At 36.9% G+C, this 19,105-nt stretch overlaps 1 protein-coding gene and 1 long non-coding RNA gene across 2 annotated transcripts; both read left to right on the forward strand.

Moving 5' to 3' along the window:
• On the forward strand, nt 3,812-17,752 carry LOC110271692. Its single transcript, XR_002362264.1, has 3 exons — nt 3,812-3,822; nt 6,557-6,559; nt 17,642-17,752. It is a non-coding gene; the product is annotated as an uncharacterized LOC110271692 (long non-coding RNA).
• Nucleotides 17,764-18,730, forward strand: LOC107618820 (mitochondrial import receptor subunit TOM40-1-like). Its single transcript, XM_016320990.2, has 4 exons — nt 17,764-17,897; nt 17,998-18,100; nt 18,193-18,288; nt 18,581-18,730. Exons 1-4 carry the CDS (start codon nt 17,866-17,868, stop codon nt 18,698-18,700), a joined length of 351 nt encoding a protein of 116 aa, XP_016176476.2. The 5' UTR covers nt 17,764-17,865; the 3' UTR covers nt 18,701-18,730.

The raw sequence follows: 19,105 nt of genomic DNA on the forward strand, positions 1-19,105 counted from the left end.
TTAAATAGGTTGGGCCTTGGGCCCGGTCTAACCGGTTTGGCCTGTTCGGTCAATTTTAGGTCAAAACCTTTAAAATTAGTATTAAAATTTATATTTTAATTATTTCTACCTCATTAAATTATAAAATTTAATTTTCTAATTTCTTTGAATAATAATCAATTTATTAGTTAATTATTTACTAATTACTCGGGGTTTACACCAAACTTGGGATATCCAAGTTTGGCACCAAGATCAAGAAAATACTACAATTTCGCACGGGCATAGTGGCACCAAACTTGGCCTAGCCTAAGTTTGGCACCAGCTTTAGGATTTTGTAGTGGTCCCCATGTCTCTAGGAGCCAGCAACGAGATCTTCAAGGATTTTTTATTAAAACTTTATATTATTTATAATAGGGAGAGATATTATTTGGTTTTAGAAAATATATTTTACATTAATTAGGATTAGATATAAAAGGAAAAGAGATCTTGGCCTAGGGTTTCTTCTTCTCGACTTTCGCACTTTACACTTTTCTTTGCTAGTGTTTATTTCCTCCATGAGCAACTAAACCTCTATTGTTAAGGTTAAGAGCTCTGTTTATTTTATGGATTAATACTATGACTCTTTTATTTTAATTAATGTATTGATTTCAATTTCAAGAATTTGCTTTCGTTCTTCATCTTAAGGATTTGGGTAGATCGAAAGAATAACTCTTATTCTAATTGTGTTCTTGCTAAATCTTGGAAAAGTAATTTACTTAAACAACAGCTTGAAAATAATTTCTCCTAAATCACTAATTATCTGAATTTAACGGGATACGTGATATATAATCCTCTTATATTTGGGTAATTAGGGTTTTTGTGGTTGATAAACTAGAATTGGACTTAAAGCTCTAATTGAAATCTAGTGACCAATGAATTGGCGGTTAACTAGGTTAGAGGAGACTAAATTACTAAGGAATTAGGGTTTAGTCAAATATAATTTGCCATGAATTGAATCTTGCATGATGAAAATAGTTGGTAAAAAATAGAAATCCGGAAGATAAACTACCCCTAAACCTTAACTGTTTTCTCTCATAGTCTTCACATCAATTTACTATTTGCTTTTTGTAACGACCCAACTCCCAGTATGCCATGGTCATACAAGAAGCTAAGTGTTACTAACTTGTCCTTCCTAACTATTATCTATTATTTAATATATGAGCCTGTGCCTTGTTAGAACATTGCCAATTATACGAGTAACTTTTTTTTATTATATCGTTGCGGATAACAAGGTAAAATAAACAGGCATACATTGAGAGAAGTAGAAAGGAAGCATAAATAAACATAGAAACACAGATGATAATATACATCATGTACACTATAACAAAACATGTAGCGTTTACACAAGATCAAGTCAATTTACATCCTCGTCATCCTACGTAGCTAATATATACACGACACTCCCAGGGCCTGGCCCATACAAAAAGCCGCTAAACTGGCACCCAGGCTAGCCTAACCACTATATAGCTCCTAGCTCTCGGGTGTACTAACACAAGTGAGAGACTAACTATCAGATAATGTCAGACTAGAGTGTCATCAAAAGAATGCCCCTTCCACAGTCAAACTATATCTACACGTGGCCGTTCGGAGAATGGCCGTGAGGCTCGTCCATCTCCTCATCCTGCTCTATCTCTATCTCAGGATCCTCCTCCTCCTCATCGTTCGCAGCTACAACTATACCCTCAGATCCACCAGAAGCACTGCTGTCACTATGTACAAAACCATTCGCGAGCACATGTCCGTTCGCGTATATAGGGGCTACCCCACCATCCGGTAGTACCGGCTCATCAGGCTGTGGAAAGTCAGGGATCGGCTCAGGGGGAAAATCCCACTCTGGTGGTATCACAGGTACGTAGTCACCAGTTAACTCAGGCTCATCAGGAATGATAGGCTCAGGTACCGCCTTATTCAAAGGTTGAGCTGGTATAGGGTGCTCAGGACCATCAGGAAAAGGATGTCCAGGTGCGTCAGGATGTAACCAGGATAAAGGAAAGTCGTAAGGAGCATCAGGGTCAAAATGTGGGCTAGACAGAGGATGTTGAAAAGCTCGATTAGGTAACGCATATCGTCTGATACGAGGCTCCAATCCCATGATGAAGTAACTGTGATGTACCGGATCCTCGTAGACGTAAGGGTCCTCGAACTCAGAGAAGATCACGCCCGTCTCCATATGAGGGGGAGGAAGGGAGATAAGGGGTAAGAACTAGGGAGTTCTTAGTATGGTCGGGGTTGTTAGTTACGTTCATTTATTCGTTTTTGATTAGCAGATGGATAATAGAATACAGTAATGTAGTAAACAGAAGTTAAAAATAGATAGAAAAACAAAGAACAGAACACAAGCAGAAGAATACAAGAAGATAAAGCACGGACATAACACTCGAGCAAACAAACATAAAGAAATAGATCACACACAAGTAGGAATGCAACAGAAAATAATATGCAGACAAGATTGATGCATGTCTAGCCCTAGCGTAGGCCATGAGCTCATGTGTCGGTTAGCACCTGCATTCCCGACATTTATCCGGTCACGAGTTCACGATTTCCCGGATACGATTTTCCGTTCAAATAAATACGCATACAATTATTAGCAGCTCTATTGAGACAGCCTCTACTTTCTACTCGCAAGAAATATATACTCTTGGGAACGGAAAATTTCTCTTGGGTTGCCTCAGGGCAACAGATAAATAAACAAACATCTCTTGGGTTGCATTAAACAACAAACAAATAAATAATATCTCTTGGGTTACATTAGGCAACAAATATATATATAATATCTCTTGGGTTGTATCAAGCAACAAATAACTTTTCAATAAGCCTTCTGCTCTTAGTCTCTTTACCCTGTTCTGATTTCTCTGTTTAACTTGTGTATTTAAAGCTTATGTAAATTTCGGTATGAATAGTTAGCATGTCCCAAGTATAGGTTCATTAAGTCTATACTGAAATAGTTTAACTTTTCATATAATACCTAACCCTAGCCGCGACTCAAGTACTAACTAAGTTGCCCTAGTTCGTTCACTAGTCTCTGTCTGTTTTTCTGTCGTTAAAACTTTACAGACTTTTTCTTCGAGTTTTATATTTTCTTCAACTTTTTATCTTTTATTTATCTTTACCTCAATAATATATTTTTACCACTCCCTAAGTGTTTTATGAAGGTAATTATGAGATTCTGCGCTTAAAGTTGTCTTTCTAAAGCTTTTACAGAAAACTGCCTTTTCCGCTAACTTTCAGAAATTACCAAATAACCCCTTAAACACCAAAAATTTTACTTCCTTGCCCTTTTTAAGATCTAAGGCCTGTTTTTCATTGTTCTTCATCACACTCAAAGTGTTCTTCATGTTCTTCATAAGTTCTTCAGATTCTTTCTCTGTTTTTACCCGTTTTTCAGTCTTTTCAGCAACCGATTTTTAGTATTATTCATAATAAATTAGCAGCCACTAAAACCCCATCTTTTCTACATAATTTCAACACAAATTGAACCTCAATTTAAGCTTAGGGTTTTGTTTTTCCATCTGTCCCAAGAACATGAACTTTAAAGCTTGAATTTCATCAAAATTTCACCAAATTTTCACCAAGAATCAATCATATATGCAACCAATTTTTAGCACAGCCAATTTATACAACATTCACACAACTCAAACACAAATAATCAAGATTAATTTTGTGACACCCTACCTGATTTTGGTGCTCCTAATTCAGTTAGACTTTCAGGTGGTCCTTAAGCACTTTTTCCTCCTAAATCACATCAAGAACAACTTTAAATCCAAAAATCCTCAACTAACCAAATCTCACTCAGCAAGTTAGGAAGTGATTTCTAACCTTAGACTTGCTGGAAAGTCGCTTTTCTTGGAGGGTTTTGGGGGTGTAGGGTGAGTTGTGATTGGTTGGCTTGGAGGTGGATTAAAATAATATTAAAATATCTCAGGTGTATAACTACTAAACTAGATGTATCGGAACACTTGCAAAAACATCTCTAAAAATTATTTTCTGAGCTACTAGCATAAATGACACTAGTAACATATTTATTATGAGAATAAGACATGTATAATGAGGCCTTAGCATTGCTAAAGTCATCAGAGAGTGCTGGTGCTAAGCTGAACCAGTAAACTGTGAACCCGGTTAAACCGATTTTCTGTTTTTAACTAAAATTGATCAGGTAACCTTATAATATCATTCAAGAAGCTTCTAATACTAATATAATGATAATATCATCCTATTATCTCTCTTCTCTCATAAATCAGGTCCGGTTTGTCAAGCTGAGACTATTTACGAAAAAACTGAATCAAAACTCCTAACCGATACGGTTCAAAAACTAGGTTCTTCGCGACCGCGTTATCGAAGGTTTTCCCCTTGCTGATCTTCCGGAGAAATTCGTACTTTCAGAAAAGATCTCACGTAATCGAAAATCGGGGTTGTTACATTCTACCCTCCTAAAAGAAAATTTTGCCCTCAAAATTTCAGTTACCTGAGAATAGATGCGGGTAATAAGCTTTCATCTTATCTTCCAGTTCCCAAGTGTGTTCTTCTTCTCCTTTTTGTCCCCAAGCTACTTTGACTAAGCGAACAGTCTTGCCTCTCAGCTGCTTATCACTTTTTTCTACGATTTGAACTGGTGATGCTTGATATGTCAAATCGTTTCGTAACTGTACTGTCTCTGGTTGTAAAATGTGACTCTCGTCGGGAATATATTTCTTAAGTTGCGAGACATGAAAAACATCATGAAGGTTTGACAGATATGGAGGAAGGGCTAATTGATAAGCTACTAGACCGACTCTTTTAAGTATTTGGAAAGGTCCTATGTATCGAGGGTTAAGCTTTTTAGTCTTAAGGGCTCTACCTATTCCAGTAGTCGGGGTTACTTTAAGAAAGACATGGTCACCCTCACTAAACTCTAAGGGTCTACGTCTATTATCGGCATAGCTCTTTTGACGGCTCTGTGCTGTCTGGATCTTCTGGCGAATCCCCTTTATCTTTTCAATAGTTTCTTGCACTAAGTCTAGACCTAAGACACTAGCTTCTCCGTCATCATTCCAACATAATGGTGTCTAACATCTTCTTCCATAGAGAGCTTCATATGGTGCCATCCCGATACTTTGTTAGTAACTGTTGTTGTAGACGAACTCGACCAATGGCAAATACCTATCCCAACTGCCCTGGTTATCAATCACACAAGATCTTAGCATGTCTTCCAACGTCTGGATTGTCTGCTCTGATTGTCCTTCTGTCTGAGGATGGTATGCTGTACTCATATGCAATTCTGTTCCCAACGCTTTCTGGAAAGCTCCCCAGAATCTGGAAGTAAACCTCGGATCTCGATCTGAAACAATTGATGAAGGTATTCCGTGCAATCGTACGATTTCTTGAATATATATCTGTGCCAGCCTTTCTAATGTATAGTCAACTCGAATCGGAAGAAAGTGCGCTGATTTTTTCAACCTGTCCACAATTACCTAAATGGCATTGTGTCCAGTTGAGGTCCTTGGCAATCCCGTGATAAAATCCATAGTGATCTGCTCCCATTTCCATTGTGGTATTTCTAAGGGTTGCAGGGTTCCTGACGGTTTCTGGTGTTCCACCTTCACCTTTTGGCAGGTTAAACATTTTGAGACATAATCAGCTACCTCTTTTTTCAAGCCTGGCCACCAGAACATTTGTTTCGAATCCTGATACATCTTTGTTACTCCAGGATGTATAGAAAATCTACTTTGATGAGCTTCTGCAAGAATCCTTTGCCGCAAATCTCCAGAGCTAGGCACACAAATTCTGTTCTTGTATCTCCAGAGACTGCTACGATCTAGTCTTACAGTTTCTGGTTCCTCTACTTTCATCCGTCTCAACATCGTCATCATTTCTGAATTCTGTGCTTGTGCTTGCTGAATCATAATCTTAAAATCTGGTGTTATATACAATTGGGCCAAACGGACTCCACTTGACGTCTCAGTCATAGCCAACATAAGGTCCTCAAATTCCACGAGTAACTTTTCTTTCTTTATCATCATCCAAGAGATACTCAAATTCTTCTGGCTCAATGCGTCTGCCACCACGTTCGCTTTTCCTGGGTGATAACTTAACTTAAAATCATAGTCCTTCAGGAACTCCATCCACCTTCGTTGTCGCATATTAAGATCCTTCTGGTCAAAGATATACTTTAAACTTTTGTGGTCAGAGAAAACTTCTAGTTGAGCGCCATACAAATAGTGTCTGCAGATCTTCAGAGCAAACACTACTGCAGCCAACTCCAAGTCATGCGTCAGATAATTTCGTTCATGAGGTCTCAGCTGCCGGAAAGCATAAGCCACCACATTTTTGTCTTGCATCAGCACACATCCAAGTCCTTTATGAGAGGCGTCACAGTATACTTCAAAAGGTTTCTGTGGGTCGGGTAGTACTAATACAGGTGCAGTTGTTAACTTTTCCTTAAGCATCTTGAAACTTCTATCACACTCAGCCGTCCAAACGAACGGAACTTCCTTTCGTGTAAGGTAAGTTAGAGGTAAGGCTATCTGTGAAAATCCTTTAATAAACCTTCGGTAATATCCAGCAAGTCCGAGAAAACTCTGAACTTCTGTAACGGTCGTAGGTGGTTCCCATTGCACTACTGCTTCAATTTTTGAAGGATCCACTGCAATTCCTCCCTGTGATATAACATGTCCCAAAAATGCCACCTTCTCTGTCCAGAACTCGCACTTTGATAGTTTAGCATATAACTTCTGAGTCCTTAGTATCTGCAATACAGTCCTTAGATGCTCTTCATGCTCTCTTTCTGTCTTCGAATAGATGGGAATATCGTCTATGAAGACTACTACGAACTGATCAAGGTACGGACGGAAAATACGATTCATGTAATCCATGAAAATCGTAGGAGCATTAGTTAGTCCAAACGATATAACCGTATACTCATAGTGACCATATCGAGTTCTAAATGCATTCTTTGGTATATCTGACTCTTTCACTCGAATCTGGTGATAGCCCGATCGCAAATCAATCTTCAAAAACACAGTTGCACCTTTTAACTGATCCATTAAATCATCTATTCGTGGAAGTGGGTACTTGTTCTTGATAGTAACTTTATTTAACTGTCGGTAATCTACACAAAGTCGCATTCCACCATCCTTCTTCTTTACTAGCAACACCGGAGCTCCCCAAGGTGATGCGCTGGGACAAATAAATTTTTTTCCAAGTAGCTCATCCAACTGCTTCTTCAACTCTGCAAGTTCCAGTGGTGACATCTGATACGGTACTATGAAAATCGGTCCAGTTCCAGGTACAAGTTCAATGCTGAATTCTATCTCTCGCTGAGAAGAAAACTCAGGTATGTCGTCTGGGAAAACATCAGGAAATTCCTTCACCACTTGGATTCGTTCTAAGCTTAGTTCACTACCATTCGAGCTAGCCACTAATAGAACGTACTTCTCACAATCACTCCCGTCTAATGTAACTCTTACAGAATTCAGATATAAAGTATGAGACAAAAATGGTTTAATATCTAAACTATCAGATGGAATAACAGCAGTTCTTTCATAACAATCAAGGAAAACATGATACTTAGATAACCAATCTAACCCTAGAATAACTTCTAAACCACATAGAGGCAAATAGATTAGATCATGTATAAAAGTTCTGTTCCTAATAGTGAATGGTACTTGCAGTCACACTAAACTAGTCAAAGCATTTTGGGATGCAGGTGTATGGACAATCAGATCAAAGTTCAACTAAGAGAAATCTAGTCCCAACTCACGAGCAGCAGTTAAAGAAACAAAGGAATGCGATGCACCCGAGTCATACAGTACAGTTAGAAATCGATCTTTGACAATACACTGACCTTGGATCAGGGCGTCTGATTGCATAGCATCATCAGCAGTCATGGCAAACACTCGACCTTGTTGCTGGGTTCGCGCTGGATTCCGAGTAAACCTCTTCGGGCAATTCTTAGCCATATGTCCTGGTTCATTACAAATATAACACTTGAATTTTCCAAACAAGCAGGGTCTATTACCATGATCTTTCCCACACTGCCTACATGTAGTATTCACCTGTTCCTGTTGGGGTCGTTTACCATTATCCTGCCTTGGTCTACCTCCGTTTCCACCCGTAGGGCGAGCAGGAACGTTACCAGCTTGTGGATTCCTTCACTGTGGCACACCAGGTGTCTTGAAGTTTGTCCTTCGTGGTTGCCAATTATAACTATTGTAGTTCCTTGGTGGAAATCCTTGACGGCTTGCTTTAGAGGCATTTACCTTCTTAGCACATTCTTCCACTAACTTACACTTATTAACCAGCTCAGCAAAATTTCGTATCTCCAATGGAACTACTGAACTCACCAGATCCTCACGAAGGCCCCCTTCGAACTTCAAACACTTCCATTCTTCAAAATCAGCAGGATTCCCTTGGTAGATCTTGGAGAAACGGCACAAGTCATCAAACTTACGGGCATATTCTGCAATAGTTGTGTTACCCTGTTTTAGCTGCATAAGTTCCATCTCCTTAGCATGACGAGCTGCCCGGAAAATACTTCTTATAAAATTCATCCTTAAAAGTATTCCAAGGAATATTGCATTCATCTTGTTGCAACAGTCGCTGTATCCCCTGGCACCAATGCTCAGCTTCTCCTTCCAGCATATAAGTAGCAAACTCCACGTGCTGGCCTTCCGGAACATGCTGCACTCGCAGTGATCGTTTGATAGCTCGAAACCAATTGTCAGCATCAGTCGCAACAAGTGTACCTTTAAACTTAGGCGGTTTAACCTTCAGAAAAGTTGCAAGGGTCATAGTTCTTTTGAGATGCCCCAAGTTATTCTCATCATTTCCACTATCTTCCCCATGCTCATTCTCATTCCCGTTTCTCACTCCAAGACGGTCAACAGCCCTAGCCGCTGCTACTGTAGCCTCATGTACTGCCTCAGCCACAGCTTTCATGGTAGTCATAAACGTCTCCTGTTCCCTCTCGTAGTTAACATTAGGAATTCCTTCCTGTACGCCTCGTCTCCGTGAACCTATCGTGGTCCTGTTCACACCAAACAATCATTATTAAGGTGATCAGTCTTAACACTTCAAGTCAAGTGTGAACATTCCCGAAACTAAAACACAGAGACAATCATGCAACACATATCACATAGATATCCTATAAGCATGAGACACACAACAGAGTATGCAATGAAGCATAGTCAGTCCACTCCCCAGGCTCTATTGGGAACGAACTGCTCTGATACCAACTTGTAATGACCCAACTCCCAGTATGCCATGGTCATACAAGAAGCTAAGTGTTACTAACTTGTCCTTCCTAACTATTATCTATTATTTAATATATGAGCCTGTGCCTTGTTAGAACATTGCCAATTATACGAGTAACTTTTTTTTTATTATATCGTTGCGGATAACAAGGTAAAATAAACAGGCATACATTGAGAGAAGTAGAAAGGAAGCATAAATAAACATAGAAACACAGATGATAATATACATCATGTACACTATAACAAAACATGTAGCATTTACACAAGATCAAGTCAATTTACATCCTCGTCATCCTACGTAACTAATATATACACGACACTCCTAGGGCCTGGCCCATACAAAAAACCGCTAAACTGGCACCCAGGCTAGCCTAACCACTATATAGCTCCTAGCGCTCGGGTGTACTAACACAAGTGAGAGACTAACTATCAGATAATGTCAGACTAGAGTGTCATCAAAAGAATGCCCCTTCCGCAGTCAAACTATATCTACACGTGGCCGTTCGAAGAATCGCCGTGAGGCTCGTCCATCTCCTCATCCTGCTCTATCTCTATCTCAGGATCCTCCTCCTCCTCATCGTCTGCAGCTACAGCTATACCCTCAGATCCACCAGAAGCACTGCTGTCACTATGTACAAAACCATTCGCAAGTACTGGTCCGTTCGCGTATATAGGGGCTACCCCACCGTCCGGTAGTGCCGGCTCATCAGGCTGTGGAAAGTCAGGGATCGACTCAGGGAGAAAATCCCACTCTAGTGGTATCACAGGTATGTAGTCACCAGCTAACTCAGGCTCATCAGGAATGATAGGCTCAGGTACCGCCTCATTCAAAGGTTGAGCTGGTATAGGGTGCTCAAGACCATCAGGAAAAGGATGTCCAGGTGCGTCAGGATGTAACCAGGATAAGGGAAAGTCGTAAGGAGCATCAGGGTCAAAATGCGGGCTAGACAGAGGATGTTGAAAAGCTCGATTAGGTAACGCATATCGTCTAATACGAGGCTCCAATCCCATGATGAAGTAACTGTGATGTACCGGATCCTTGTAGACGTAAGGGTCCTCGAAATCATAGAAGATCATGCCCGTCTCCATCTGAGGGGGAGGAAGGGAGAGAAGGGGTAAGAACTGGAGAGTTCTTAGTAGGATCGGGGTTGTTAGTTACGTTCATTTATTCGTTTTTGATTAGCAGATGGATAATAGAATACAGTAATGTAGTAAACAGAAGTTAAAAATAGATAGAAAAACAAAGAACAGAACACAAGCAGAAGAATACAAGAAGATAAAGCACAGACATAACATTCAAGCAAACAAACATAAAGAAATAGATCACACACAAGTAGGAATACAACAGAGAATAATGCGCAGAAAAGAATGATGCATGTCTAGCCCTAGCGCATGTCATGAGCTCATGTGTCGGTTACAACCTGCATTCCCGACATTTATCCGGTCACGAGTTCACGATTTCCCGGATACGATTTTCCGTTCAAATAAATGTGCATACAATTATTAGCAGCTCTATTGAGACAGCCCCTGCTTTCTACTCGCAGGAAATATATACTCTTGGAAACGGAAAATTACTCTTGGGTTGCCTCAGGGCAACAGATAAATAAACAAACATCTCTTGGGTTGCATTAAGCAACAAACAAATAAATAATATCTCTTGGGTTGCATTAGGCAACAAATATATATATAATATCTCTTGGGTTGCATCAAGCAACAAATAACTTTTCAATAAGCCTTCTGCTCTTAGTCTCTTTACCCTGTTCTGATTTCTCTATTTAACTTGTGTATTTAAAGCTTATGTAAATTTCGGTATGAATAGTTGGCATGTCCCAAGTATAGGTTCATTAAGTCTATATTGAAACAGTTTAACTTTTCATATAATACCTAACCCTAGTCGCGACTCAAGTACTAACTAAGTTGCCCTAGTTCGTTCACTAGTCTCTGTCTGTTTTTCTGTCGTTAAAACTTTACATACTTTTTCTTCGATTTTTATCTTTTCTTCAACTTTTTATCTTTTATTTATCTTTGCCTCACTAATATGTTTTTACCAGTCCCTAAGTGTTTTATGAAGGTAATTATGAGATTCTGCGCTTAAAGTTGTCTTTCTAAAGCTTTTATAGAAAACTGCCTTTTCCGCATTATTTTATTATTTTTATTAAAATACTATTTTTAATTAAATATTATTATTTAATATTTTATTATTTTTATTATTTTATCATTAAATTTTTGAAAATTAACTTACTTTTACTTTTAACCTTTAAAATTCACTTTTTACCACCTGTAACTTTTAATATTTCTACTTTTACCACCCTAATTTTCAGAAATTACCAAATAACCCCTTAAACACCAAAAATTTTACTTCCTTGCCCTTTTTAAGATCTAAGGCCTGTTCTTCATTGTTCTTCATCACACTCAAAGTGTTCTTCATGTTCTTCATAAATTCTTCAGATTCTTTCTCTGTTTTTACCCGTTTTTCAGTCTTTTCAGCAACCGATTTTTAGTATAATTCATAATAAATTAGCAGCTACTAAAACCCCATCTTTTCTACATGATTTCAACACAAATTGAACCTCAATTTAAGCTTAGGGTTTCGTTTTTCCAGCTTCCCCAAGAACATGAACTTTAAAGCTTGAATTTCATCAAATTTCATCAAAATTTCACCAAATTTTCACCAAGAATCAATCATATATGCAACCAATTTTTAGCACAGCCAATTTATACAACATTCACACAACTCAAACACAAATAATCAAGATTAATTTCGTGACACCCTACCTGGTTTTGGTGCTCCTAATTCAGTTAGACTTTCAGGTGGTCCTTAAGCACTTTTTCCTCCTAAATCACATCAAGAACAACTTTAAATCCAAAAACCCTCAACTAACCAAATCTCACTCAGCAAGTTAGGAAGTGATTTTTAACCTTAGACTTGCTGGAAAGTCACGTTTCTTGGCCCTCAAGTCAAGTTAAGCATGATTCCTAAGGAAGAACATCAAGAAAACACATATTTAAGCATGTTTCCTTGAAACCGAATCAAAAGAGAGATGGTGCAGCCAACTCAACTTGATTCCAATCTTGATAAGTCATATGATCATGTAGAGAAAGAAAAGAGGATCATTTTGGTCGGATTGGAATTTTGATTTGAGTTTTAGTTCAGCAGAAAACAAGCTTTGAAGATTTGGAACTAAGAACTTTTCTCTCTTTTTCTCTCTACCTATTTTCGGCCACAAAGTGAAAATGAGCCAGCCTTGGGGGTTTTGGGGGTGTAGGGTGAGTTGTGATTGGTTGGCTTGGAGGTGGATTAAAATAATATTAAAATATCTCAGGTGTATAACTACTAAAATTAGATGTATCAGAACACTTGCAAAAACATCTCTAAAATTTATTTTTTGAGCTACTAGCATAAATGACACTAGTAACATATTTATTATGAGAATAAGACATGTATAATGAGGCCTTAGCATTGCTAAAGTCATCAGAGAGTGCTGGTGCTAAGCTGCACTAGTAAACTGTGAACCCGGTTAAACCGATTTTTTGTTTTTAACTAAAACTGATCAGGTAACCTTATAATATCATTCAAGAAGCTTCTAATACTAATATAATGATAATATCATCCTATTATCTCTCTTCTCTCATAAATCGGGTCCGGTTTGTCAAACTGAAACTATTTACGAAAAGCCGAATCAAAACTCCTAACCGATACGGTTTAAAAACTTGGTTTTTCGCGACCGCGTTATTGAGCTTGTCTCAGAAAAGGTTCTAACTTAAAGATGACATAATGACAATGAGGATTGAGATACTTGATGATATATCAAAGGTTTTCCCCTTACTGATATTCCGGAGAAATTCGTACTTTCAGAAAAGATTTCGCGTACTCAAAAATCGGGGTTGTTACACTTTTCAATATCTGAATTTACTGTTTAATACACTTGAACTCTCAAAACATCATTTTCTGCTTGTCTGACTAAGTAAATCACTCAATCATTGTTCCTTGATCCATCAATCCTCGTGGGATCGACCCTCACTCACCTGAGGTATTACTTGGTACGACCTAGTGTACTTGCCGGTTAGTTTGTAGATTTTTAAATTTTGCACTAGACTCACGTGTAATAATGCATCGTATTCGAACCAATCACCTGTACATAAGGAGATGGTGAGCAAATCGACGCAAGAGATCAACCAGAGGAGCACGATGTCGACCTCGAATCTGGCAGTAATAGTGTGTGACAGAATTAGCTTGACAAATTTTAAATTGACAGGATGTGAAGGTTCGGGCCTTCGAGGATAGAGAGACCAACGGAGGCTAGGTTTTACTCCTTTGGATTGTTATGTGAGGTAAAAGATATGAGAATAGGGAGAAGGGAGGGATCTAGAAGAAAAAGGTAGACTTGTTTCGATTTCCACTCAAACCGCCGCCAATTGAAAAATATAGCTACTGATTACAGTTTTACTACTACAATCGCTGTAAAATTTATAGATAGCTCAATTTCACCTTCTGGCGCTAAATTATTGCCAATATTTACCGTTTGTTTTGTAGTGTAAAATGTACTACAATCAATACAAATTGTTAAGATGGGTGATTGTCTCAAGATCCAAAGTAACCAATTAAGAGCTAACACTATATTAATTATTTATGATGAGACTTAGAAGTTTCATAGTATTTGTCAATTGTCATAGTGCGTACTCAGGGACGGATGTATGTATATAAGTGTGGGGGTAATTGCTCCCACTATGATTTGAAATTTTTTTGAGTTGTATATGATAATAATATTTATTTGCCCCCACTAAATTATTAAATTTGACCCTACGATAATTTTTTGCTCAACTTTTGGTACTTCATAGTCAATTTAAAAATTTTATATTAGATGTCATTAGAATGATGAATTCTCAATTTAAATGAAATTTGTATTTTTGCTTAGAAATCAACTCGAAAGAATGTTATTTATCTTTTTTTATATTAGTTTTAATTTTTTTCTGTAACTACATTAATTGAAAGAACTTTTTCAACTATGAATCTCAATAAGAATTGACATCTAATTGTATAAGAAGTAAATTTCTAAATAAGTATTTACTTATATATATATGTAAAAGAAATACTAAATATCCAATTCTTTTTATGAACTAAGTCTAACCAAGTTAAACAATAAAACTTAAAATAATATTAGTCATAACTGATTTTTGTTGTCTTAGACAAATTTGATTGGACTTGGTTAACAAAAAAAAATGAATATGTAGCATTATCCTATATAAAAAGACAGATATTTATAAGGGTAAAGTATATTTTTTGTCTCCGAAGTTTGGCAAAAGTTTTAAAAATACACTTAAGTTTTATTTTATTTCAATTTTGTCCCAAAAATTTTCGATTTGCATCAAATATACCATCAGAGGCTAAATTTTCAAAAAATTTAAGATCAACATAACAATAATTCATGAAAATTATGCTTGATTTACTTGTGTTGAAGGGTTGTTCTTATGAAATTGTTGTTGAATCGATCTTAAATTTTTTGAAATATTAGCCGTTAGGGGTATATTTGATACAAATCGAAAACTTTTGGGACAAAATTGAAACAAAATAAAACTTATGGATATTTTTTAAACTTTTGTCAAATTTTAAGGACAAAAAATATACTTTACCCTATTTATAAATGATTATTTTAGTATTTTAATTTATAAAATTAGATATTATAAAAACTAATCATGTTATTATACACAAATTTATAATAAATAATTTGATAGTTAATTTTTTATGTAAACGTAATATTTTTATTATAAAAATTATTATCATGTTATATATATTTTGTCCCATTATCAAAATTTTCTGAATCCGTCAGTGACTGTGCATATCAATGGTACTCGTATACCTAGGTCTTTCACTCTCAATCCCGTCAAGTATACTGAAATAATTTGTTCAGGAATCACAACTTAAAAGTTAGTATCTTGTATGTAGTAGGTGACATCTCTTTATGCGTGTATTTTGTATTTCTTCAAACAAACGATACTTACTAATTAGCTTGCAATTGATATGTTATTGTTGATTTGTTCCTTCTTCTTTATAATTTTATCAGGATTGTTCAAATTAATTCCTGACAATATTAAAATTTTATAATATCATTTAACTTATGTCATTATCTTATTTTATCATATAATTTATATTTTTCTCTAGACATAATTGACATGAGAGGTTTGGCAGCACGTGGAGGAGTGGGTACGTAGTAAATAGTACAGTAGGAATCTTGTGTTGGATAAACGGCGTTACGGAAACATGATTGGCAACAAATAATCAATAAATTAAGAGGATTTGATAGTACGGGAATATATCCCGTATCCGTACTTAATCGTGCTTCATTCGCCAGTTGGCTCAGTGTGTAACGTTAAAGCATAGTTTAATTAAACAACAACGTGGAAGTCAAATTGTGATTTGGATATGCTATATTAGGGCTGTGCAAAGAAAAAAAATAATACAGATTTTGAATTTTAAATCCAATTCAAATCAAATTATTTTAAAAGAATTAATTTTAAATAAAAATAAATCTAATTTAAGTTGTATCTTTTTTATAATTTAATTTTTTAATCTAAAATATTTGAACAATCTCAAATTTAAATTCAAATTCAAATTAAGATTCAAAAAAGAAAAAAAAAATGCTGATGTGAGATTCTGGTTCACACAGTTTCTTGCTATTCCTTCTTGATATTCTCCTTTCACTTTTTTCAACGTATTGTCTTCGTTGTCGATGTTTATTGTCTTCGCCACAGTTAGCACCGGAGCAGGCAACGGAACACTTGAATAGCCTTTACCAATCTTGTCTGTTCCACCATGATCATCTATCTCATCTCCAACGGGTCTCCTTCCTCTCTTATAACACCTTCACTATCAATTTACACATTATTTTCAAATAAATGCTCTAATTCAATAATTAGAGATAATCAAATTAATTTTTTTTAAAATCATAAATAAAGTTCAAAACTAAATATTTAAATTAAAGCATATAAAATTCTTATTACTTTTTAATTAGTAAAGCTTTAAATCAATAATAAGAAAGTACTCAATTAATATAAAAATCTCACTACTAGAAAAATAGTTATTACAGACGGATATTTTCGACGGATTTTATCCCAGGGAAATATAGACAGAATTATAGAGGGATTTTTTGTCGGAAAACAAAAAAATGAATTAGCATAAATTACGGATGGAAAAGAAAATCCGTCGATAATTCTGTCGAAAAATTAATTTTTTTTCCGTGAAAAATGGTTACAGACAGAAAATCTGTCGATAATTAAATAGACAAAACGCTGCGTTTTATTAAATTATTACAGACGGAAAATCCATCTGTAATTTAAAATTTTCCGTCGGAAATATTGATATTTTAAGTTTATGATCGTTGGGGTTAAGTTTATGCAGAGCTCTATTCATTCACAGCATACAAATCAAACCTAGCATTCCCCACAGCGCCACCGCCGACGAGCTTCTTCTTCTCCTTTCCTCACCCACAGCGCCACCGCCGGCCACTCTAACCGCCGCAGCTACCTTCTCCTTCTTCTCCTCTTCTTTAAACACTGAACCAGTAGAATACAGCCCCTGTATCTCTCGTTCTTTCTCGTTCGCAGAACAAAGCAAGCTCAAGCTCCACCACCGCCGCACCTCTCTCCTTTTATCCCCCTCAAAGTTCTGGCTCGCATACCTTCGCGCAAGCCCTAGCTCCGTGGCGACCAAAATCGGTTCCACCGTCAGCCGCGGTTCCACCTCTCTCTTTCCCCCTGTTCGAACCGATATGGTGCGTGAACTAGGGTTTTGGTTTTGTGGCAGTGGTTGTTCATCGGAGAGCCACTGGCGATGCTCCTATTCTCAAGCGTTCTAAATTCAAGGAGATCTTCGTAATGGCAGCATTATATTTTTCCTAGACTTCAACTCAAAATTCATATGATTTTGTTTGCTTATCGTAATCGCTGTGCTTTCTCATTGCTTATTGTGATCTATGTGCTTTTTTAGTTTCTTTTTTAGTTTCTAATTCAAACTTTTGATTGAGGACTATGATTGGTTTGAATCTGAATTATAATTGTTTACAATATTTTGTCAGTATTAGTTTGGGAGGGAACTTGACAATGGTGGATCTTCCTGGTATAACTAGGGTTCCTGTTCATGGCCAGCCTGAAAATATCTATGATCAGATCAAGGATATTATCATGGAGTATATTAGGCCTGAAGAGAGTATTATTCTGAATGTTCTTTCTGCTACCGTTGATTTTATTACTTGTGAATCAATAAGAATATCTCGGTCTGTAGATAAAACTAGTTTGAGAACCTTGGCTGTTGTAACAAAGGCTGATAAGTCTCCTGAAGGCTTGTTGGAGAAGGTAACTGCTAATGATGTTAACATTGGTCTTGGTTATGTCTGTGTCAGGAACAGGATTGGCGATGAATCTTATGAGGAGACGAGGATTGAAGAAGAGAGGCTTTTTGAGTCTCATCCAATGCTTTCAAAGATTGACAAATTCATTGTTGGTGTTCTTGTTCTGGCACAGAGGCTAGTTTAAGTTCAAGGCATGATCATATCCAAAACTTTACCCGAAATTGTGAAGAAAATCAATGAGAAGCTGACTTACAAGCTGACTTAATTTCACCAAGATGCTCAACCAGAAGTTCTCCCTCAATCATAGGTACCTCTTCATATCTTTTAGCTGACTTCAAATTAAATTATGCAAAAATATTTATCTAATTTGTTTATTTGGTTCTTGGTTGGAATCTGATTGCGACCAGCGTTTCGATGGGGCCTACTGAGATCCCTTCTCAGTCAACAGAGACTATTAAGATTCCTACCGCTAACTATGAGTTTGGTGCAACCTTCATTGATCATCCCAAGGTGCTTTCCCCCCCCTCTGATTTTGCTTAGTTTCGTTTTGTTGTTGTAAGTTCCAACACTCATTGACGATGATATTATTGTGCTTGGTTTAGTTGATGTTGTTGGGGAGAATATTGACTGATGGAAGGCTCAATGCAAGAGTCAAGTGCGACGTCTCTGAAAATCTCACTCTTAAAGCTAATGCTCAGGTATTTATGCTCCTTTTCTATTATAAGGGAAATGCCACAATTTTTCTGTTGTTTATGAGCCTTTGATATTCTGCTACACCTTATATTTACAAGAATTTAGTGCTGTTTTGTTTTGTTGAGTACAGATTCAGCTTTAACTTGATAACGCGCAAGAGTTGTTGAATGAGCATTATGTTTTTTTTTATTCATCCAATATTTGATCTATGACAACCCCCTTCCCATTCTCATGTTTCTTATTGCTAATTCTCCTTTTGGCTAACCATAAACTACTCTTTCTTGTTTGCTTCTCCAGCTTACGAATGAGCCACACATGTCTCAAGGGATGGTCAACTTTGATTACAAGGTCAATTGCTTTAACCTTCCTAGATCATTTTCCCCCGTTTTTGACATATATTGTATTAGTGTGACTTAATGGGAGTTTTATATACTAACCACAAGAACTTCTTTCTCAAGATTTCCATGGGGAACAAAATCCAAACTTCACACTTCACTCAACACTCCCATCACCTCAAATCTTCCTTTTAATATGCTGCTTTTTGAATTTGGTAAGGTTCTTCCACTTTCACTCAACACTCCCATCACCTCAAATCTAAAATACAACATAGAGATCTCTCCACCGCCGCTCTTGTCGCGTTTGCTCCTTTAGTGAACTTCAGGTATAATCTGATTTTGTGATTTTGGTGCTTAGGGCTCAACTTTTCTGTGCCAATTTTAGGTTTATCAATTTTTTTCGTAGTTTCTAACTTCTTGTTGCTATTGATGCTGTTGATGCAGTTTCTATCTTTGTAGTTTCTACTTTCTTGTTACTGTTCTCTAT

This window comes from Arachis ipaensis, chromosome B01 (genome assembly GCF_000816755.2).
Source record: "Arachis ipaensis cultivar K30076 chromosome B01, Araip1.1, whole genome shotgun sequence".
Lineage (NCBI taxonomy): Eukaryota > Viridiplantae > Streptophyta > Magnoliopsida > Fabales > Fabaceae > Arachis > Arachis ipaensis.